This window comes from Rhinoderma darwinii, chromosome 8 (genome assembly GCF_050947455.1).
Source record: "Rhinoderma darwinii isolate aRhiDar2 chromosome 8, aRhiDar2.hap1, whole genome shotgun sequence".
Classification (NCBI taxonomy): Eukaryota; Metazoa; Chordata; class Amphibia; order Anura; family Rhinodermatidae; genus Rhinoderma; species Rhinoderma darwinii.
The window spans coordinates 41,389,534-41,397,541 of NC_134694.1; the positions used below are offsets into that span (position 1 = coordinate 41,389,534).

General features: G+C 39.2%; 1 protein-coding gene across 1 annotated transcript; it reads right to left on the reverse strand.

The window, feature by feature from the left end:
* Positions 1-5,880: 5,880 nt before the first annotated feature.
* On the reverse strand, positions 5,881-7,413 carry CLDN2 (claudin 2). The gene has a single exon (XM_075834261.1). It carries the CDS (start codon positions 7,157-7,159, stop codon positions 6,464-6,466), a length of 696 nt encoding a protein of 231 aa, XP_075690376.1. The 5' UTR covers positions 7,160-7,413; the 3' UTR covers positions 5,881-6,463.
* Between the last annotated feature and the right edge of the window lie 595 nt (positions 7,414-8,008).

Genomic DNA, 8,008 nt, shown 5'->3' on the forward strand with positions numbered 1-8,008 from the left:
ACATATTCTCTTTATTCTGTGGGTTGATACGTTTATGGCGATACCATATGTTTATAGTTTTTTATGTCTTATGGCATTTGCACAATAAAATACTTTTTATACAAAATTATTAACTTTTTGTGTTGCCATAACTTTTTATTTTTCCATCAAGAAAGTTGTGATTCTGGTATGGTTTATTATTATTTTCTTTTATAGCGTTCACGGCGCAGGATAAATAACAAAAAACTTTTGTAGTTCAGGCAGTTACAGATGCGGCGATACCAATTATGTTTGGTTTATTTGTTTATTTATTTATTTTTATTAATAATAAAGGACTGATCAGGGAAAAAGGGGGATTTTTACTTTTTAACTTTTAAAACTTTTATTTTCTTATTTTTACAAAACTTTTTTTTACACCTTTTTACTTTGTCCCACTAGGGGACTTGAGGGCAGGAGTCCCTGATTGCTATTCTTATACACTGCACTACATGCATAGCGCACTGTATTAGAGCTGTCAGCTACTTGCTGACAGCAAACTGTAACGTCCGTGGTCGCTGACCACGAACTCCTTCCATGCAGTCGACGCCCTTCTCGCCAAAGATGTCTGCACATACGGCCGTCCTGTTCCATAGTGACCACCAGGGTGCGCTCGCGAGCTTAGTCTAGACTTAAGAAGCCAAAGTGCACGCAGGGGGGAGATTGAGCTGATGTCTCCCAGACACCCTCGGCTATAAGAAGGACCGAGCCCCTTCCTCCCAGGCCTGAGCATTGTTTGTCGTATCCTAGTTTGTCTATGCAAATAGTCTCCTAGTGTTTTCCAGTTCCCAGTGTTCCCCGTACCTGTATCCTGTATCCCGTGCTATCCTGGTCAAGTGGCGTGCTGTAGTCGTGCTGTGCTGTATTCTACTCCTTTCCTGCGACTCCACGCCTGATGTCTACCTGCTGCCTAGTCCCAGCCGAGCCTGTCTTGCTACTGTCCGAGTTGCCACAGGTACCCTATACGAACTATAGACTGTGACCTGAGCCCTGTTGGCCAGCTGCCATACCGTCAAGGTAGTACGGCCCAGTGGGTCCAGAAACCCAATGTGACACAAACACAGTAGGTCCTGACGAGTATTGCCAGCCTGTGGGAGTCAGATGTCCTGGTAAGAACATATGTTTGTTGTGAGGTGCTGCGCAGAAGCCCTTTCACCCTGATAGCTAGGGAAGCTGTATTTTTAGTTAGAGGCTGGACGGCCTAGGGTTTATTTTTTAACTGTTTTGTAAAACTGCTTTTCCTCTCTGAAGACAGTTTAATACCGAATCCACTGTGTTGGAGTGAAAAATCTTAAGTGTGCCAACCATGTTACCCTGGAGATGACGGTCCTGTGAGCTAACTTACCCCAAGTTGTCACAACAAATACAGTTATTAAATCATACCACTGCACAGATTCAAAATTACCTGCATACTGTTAGTGAACACCTCACTATTATAAGACCAATATTACCAATAATAACACAATATAAGTTCCAAATAATACCGCCACACTATAATCATATAGTGACTGAATAATATCCCCATACTGTTACTAAATAAAAACCACTATACAAAGACCAATATTACCACCATATAGCGACCATTCAGTGGTAGATGTCAGTTATACACAGGAGCTCTGCAGGCCATATAATATTACCACCATATAGTGATAATATAGTGGTAGATGCCAGTTATACACTGGAACTCTATAGACCATATAAGTAATTACAACACATTCATATCCAGTGACTCACAGGTGATGTTTTGTCTGATTAGAGCCGTTCACTTTCCCTTCTTTTCTCCATCCGGCCCAGACACCGCTGTGACAAATTATTCCAGCCACAACTCGTCTCTGCAGAATTTCACACACAGACATGTTGGTTTCTCGCTTTTAACAGTAATAATGCCCAATTTGGGCCCCCTGTAGATAGCCCCCCTTGTAGAGTGACCCACATAGCCCCCTTGTAGAGAGTGCCACACAGCCCACCCTTGTAGAGAATGCCACACAGCCCCCTTGTAAAGAGTGCCACACAGCCCCCCTTGTAGGTAGTGCCACACAGCCCCCTTGTAGATAATGCCGCACAGCTGCCCCTTGTAGAGACTCTGAGAGAGGTCGATGCCGACCCGGGGGTGGACCAGTCTAGTCACCTGACCTGAGTCAGTCACTTTACCTCCCGTTACTAAGATGAGGTCAGGTTACTCATGTCAGGTGACTGGACTGGTCCACTCTTGGCACAGACCTCACTCAGGCCACTAACTCACTTGGCCATGGCCTGCATATTTTCAGATTCCGCAGAAGTCAAGCGGAATCTGAAAATATTCCTGTGGCCTACTCTTCATTTTGCAATGTACATGAACATTATGGCGCATGAGCAGTGCAACGTTCCGGGATGATTTGACAAAATCCCGGACGGTGCTTTTTTTTTGTCGAACACTATGGACGGCAGAAAGAACACTTTTTTTTCAGACTGTTTGTAAATTTACGGACGTTGGCAACCCTGATGTCCAGCAACAGCAGATTAAGCCCAATTTGAGAGTTTTTCTAAACTCAGAAGAAACAGCTTAATACATATTGAGGTGCTTTTCTTCACTTGCATGGTCTGTGTCTGAAATAACTGTCCAATAAATTTTTCTATAAATGTCCTAGAAATTAGGTAATTTGTGAAAAAATTGAGTAGAGAAATAGATAATAGATAATAAGTAGATAAATTCTTTCAGGGGTGTAGTTTTCAAAATGGAGTCATTTCTGTGGGTTTTCCCATTGTTATGGGGGCTCAGAGTCTCTTTAAAGATCAAATGGGGCTGTTGAATCAATCATACAAAACTTGGGCCCTGAAAATCTAAGGCTGAGCCTTAACTTCCAGGCACGCCAGAATTCCACAAGAGTCTGCAAAAATACTCTGGGGTTAAAAAGTGGTCACACCCCTAGATAATTTCTCTGAGGAGTGTAGTTTTCAAAATGTGGTCGTTTCGGTGCTCTTCCAAAGTGGCTAGGTGCATAAAAAGAAGTTCCTACAAAATTTTAGAAAAATGACATAATTTTCTAAACCACTATGATATACCCAAAAAGGGTTAAAAATTGTGGTCAAAATCTAGTAGACAAATGTAATAATATATTTATACAATATACTGCATATATATGTTCCATGTTGGAGATAAAAGTAGAAAAAAAAGACTATTTTTTAACTTTTTCTCCATTCTTGGCGGTTTTTAATACATAAATGTAAACCTTATTGACCTAAATTTTACATCAAAAGATAATACAATATGTGACGAAAAAACAATGTCAGAATTACTTAGATATGTAAAACCATCAGCGAGTTATTATGGCTTCGTCCTAAGGGCTTGTCCACACATAGCGGAATTGCTGCATTTTTCTATCCAGAATTGCGGTCGTAAAATACACAGCAGAATACAGTAGCAGCAAAATGGATGAGATGTAACAAATCTCATCCATATGCTGCATAAAATTTCTGATCAGAAATTGACCTGAGGTGCTTATTTTTCATACCGCAGCATGTCAATTCCTGCTGCGGAAAGTGGACTGAATTGCTGCGTTTTTCTGAGGAGATGTTATCACCATTTCCCAACATTGAGAAAAACACAGCAAAATACACACCATTTTCTGCAGTCAAAAATGCAGGAAATGGTGCGTTTTTTTCCGCAACGGGATATCTGCTACTTTCAAAGGAGTTGCTGCAGAAATTTTCTGCAACAACTCCATTACGTGTGTACAAGCCCTAAAGCTTTAAAATGGCTTAGTCCTGAATGGATTGAAACGTGTAAGACACCATCTTAACATGATCTTATACTCATTTATTCATTGTTAGGCACAATATATTATCAGTCTTGATTAAAATCTAAGGACTTCATATTTTTGGCATACATACGCACTGACTATTGGGATTTAAAACCTTTGTCTAAAATTGAACACACAACTAAAGTACAGTGGCTAAGGCTCTATTTATATCAGACCGAATCCCAATAGATTGCATTGTAAGTCAATGGTGTCTATCGTGTGCGGTGGATTAGATGGATCCGGAAGAGCGTTGTGACTTCTCTTATGAACTGAAGCCATAACCCAAGTGTGAAGATAGCCTGAGATATTCACATCACATTTTGCCTTTGAAGGGGTTTTCACATCAGGGACATTTATGGCATATCCACTGAGCTACGTTTTTTCCGTAACTCCCATAATAGTGAATGACAGTTACGGAAACAGCGTAGCATGCGAGCTATGCTGCTTTAATCTTACATGGTCGGAAATCACAAGCGTCAGCGGGAACACAGAGAGGTAGAACAAGTTTTAGTGGATCCCGTTCTCGAGATAGGCGTGGGTCCCAGGGGTGGGACCCGCATCTTTCTGACATTTCTAACATATCCTATGGATATGTCATAAATGTCCCTGATGGGAAAACCCCTTTTTAAGTTTGTTGTATTTGCTGGTAAATTCTCCCAACGTCTAATGTACTCATAGGCTAATGTATCCATAGGAGTCCTTTTGGCATACATTTGGCCGGTATACGCTTGTATATCTTTACCCATACTGTACTTAAAATTATAGTCAAATACACTTTCAATTCTTCAACTGTATGCACAAAAATCTCAATGGCAGATGTATGTAACTGTATAGACATACAGTTGTATACATCTGGATCATATCGATGGGGTTTTTTGAATTGTAAGGGTATGTTCACACGACAGCGTCCGTAACGGCTGAAATTACGGGGATGTTTCCGCCCGAAAACATCCCCGTAATTTCAGCCGTAACGGCATGTGCAGGCACTTGAACGCCGCGTCCATTACGGATGTAATTGGCGCTGCTATTCATTGGAGTCAATGTATAACGGCTCCAATTACGGCCAAAGAAGTGACAGGTCACTTCTTTGACGCGGGCGTCAATTTACGCGCCGTCATTTGACAGCTGCGCGTAAATATACGCCTCGTGTGAACAGACAAACGTCTACCCATTGCTTTCAATGGGCAGATGTTTGTCAACGCTATCGAGGCTCTATTTTCGGACGTAATTCGTGCGTGTGAACATACCCTAATGTCTAAATGTGATGTAAACAATTTTAAATTGTGCCTTAGAGTAATCTCTTTTTTTTTTTAGCAAGTCTTTTTTTGTTATTTGTATGTACGGAATTAATTCTATTGTGGCTAATGATGCACTTGAAATTATCAAATAAAAGTGCAATAATGTTGAAATTATGCTGAAAAGCAAAGCATTAAAGGTAAAGGAACACATATGAGCTGTGTGTTATATGGAATTTTTTGCTTTTTTTATTGACATAAATAGTACAAGCAAGCAGACAGCGAGTTTACGGAAAGTTGGTATTACTTTTTAAAAAATCAAAATAATCCCTTATTAATAACCATTATTAAGCTGTCACATATAGGATATAACATTATGAAGCGTCATGTGATGTGAAACGACTGTCGTGCCGATGTTTGGAGTATTGCGTTTTGCTCCTGCAGCCCATGTGTTTTTTATGGAAAAGAAAATAAAGTGAAGAAACATTGAATCGGTGAGTGCCATGTCTGTTTTCCTTCGTGCTTTTTTCATAACATATAAAACACTCAAATGATATTATGCATAACACAAACACATTAGTTCAACAACCACTCTCATATAAATTAATATCGAAATATGAATTTTTTTATAATTTATAGCAGGGAAGTCTTTTACAAGTAGAAAATAAATCAAACAGATGACTTCCTGCTAAAACGCATACGTGATGGTTCCTATTAAATAAACTAACAGATATGATTGCAACATAAAAATGTGCAAGACGTTTAACCTAAGGAAACTTGTGTTGACATGTAACACACATTTTACGATAAAGTGCAATAAATTTTAATTAGATTGTAAGAATGAAAAAAATTGATTAGACATACACAGATTTGATGCTATACCTTTTACACTGTTTTGTTATATTGCTCTTTAGGAAATGTTATATACCTTATTTGCTCTAAATACACCACATTATATAATAAAAACAGCCAATAATTTAAGAATGACTTATTGTGATTTCTTAAATATGTATGTAAAAAAAAAAATCAGTTGTATTGCATTTGTGCTTTAAATTAGTAAACACAACATAATCTGTTTTATATTTAATGGTATATTTTGCTCTGTCTGATTATTTTCCAATGTTCTGAATATGCAATATCATCACACATTAGATAGTAGCTAATATTTTTTTAGCCATACAGGAATGATATCACTATATTGCTGACTCTCCAGGTCATTTTACTATAGTCACAGTACTAGGTTGCGCTGATGAAAGAAGCTATAACAATATTACTTGTCTCTATTTCACCAATACATTACTTGTTGATTGTCCTTCGGGTTGTTTTAATGATACACAAATCCTCATGTATAGTCCATGTTGCATAATACATTATGAAGCATAATAGCACCATATCAACCATACCAATGTAGAGCACTGTCATATCTTAATTCATTTATACATAGCCTGTAAGACTATACCCACTTTTTTCTCTCTTAGAAGTCTGTGCTATGCTGGCAGCTTTTTGCCCTTTATCTGCTATCAGAGCTCTTCTCTGATATCTACTGTAAAAAGTTTGGTCAGGCTCCTTGGGTGGGCAAGAGGCGCAGAGAATTGAACCACCAAGTACAGAAAATATTGAAGAGACGATTCCAAGATAGAGGGCCGATCCAAGCTCATACCTCTGGGCATCAGGAAGCAATGGGTTGTAAAAGTCTTGGAGGATAGTGTGCAAGTTCCAGCATATGGGCACCAGACAAATAATGCCACCCAGAATAAAGACAACTCCACCAGCCACTGCCAGCTTATCTTTACCAGGATTATCTTGGTTAAAAATAGTACATTTCATGCCAAAAACTGTGAACAGGGTGGCAAGTGATGATAGTACACAAGAAGTGATCATAAGGGCCTGGGCAGCCTGAGTTTCTTGTGGAAGTCCCAGCATAGAATTATATATATCACATTGAGTGATACCTGTGCTAAATATAGCACATTCCATCCACAGTCCTTTACTAAAGCCAACAGCAGTCACAATACTGGCACCTACATAGGAACTAACCTTCCATTCAGGTAGTAGTGTAGCAATAATTGTGCCAATAAGACCCAAGACTGCCATGAAATAGCCCATCATCTGCACCCCAACTGAAGTCATATTCTTGTATGTTCTTCTTTGGACTGAAACTTTATGGTCAATAACCTGCTGCCAATATCCACCTAAAGCTCCTTTTCCTCAGCTTGTTACCAGTAAAGGAATCTTTTTGGATTGGTCATCCTATTCAGTGCAAGCTGTCTTCGTGTATGTTCTATTTTCTTTATGCCAGGGAGTTTATTCCTCCTTTCATACTAGGTGTAATTACAAGGCTGTGAGTTGCATCCAGCTGTGTGGATTTGATGTCACGTTGAGTCCAGTTTATAATGGGATTAAAAGTGAGGAGGTGAGGATAGAATGAAGGGAGGAGGATGAGAGAAAGCAGGAGTTGGCTGAGGGTTAAATATTTACCAACACCAATTGATTTACAAAATGCTCCTTGACCGTGTTATCTGTGGAACATAGAAATCAAACAGACCCCCGCCCGAAAGCTGTGATCTCCTGCCAGAGCAGCAGAGAAACCTACTTGCATTGTGCAACCCACCTCCACCTTGCCATATTGCCCATACAGTATCTCATTACAACAAGCAATTTCCTCAATGCATCACACCACTGAATGGCAGAAGTTCCTTTCATTTATTTTTATTACAGGAATTACAACTTTCTGACAAGCTGCACATCAAGCACATCAAAATAATAATTAATAATAATTAGAATGTACGGATGTAGCCATCTTTAACTTGATTCTGATAACTTGCTGCAGCATGATAATACACAACAAAAAACATAGAAAAGTCATTGAAAAAGTCGAGATAAGAGATCTAGCCATTGCTTATTTAATGCGTTAAAAGTCAAGGTAAAGACGATTTACATCTGTATATGCTAAGTAAAGATTAAGGGAGATTCACCTAG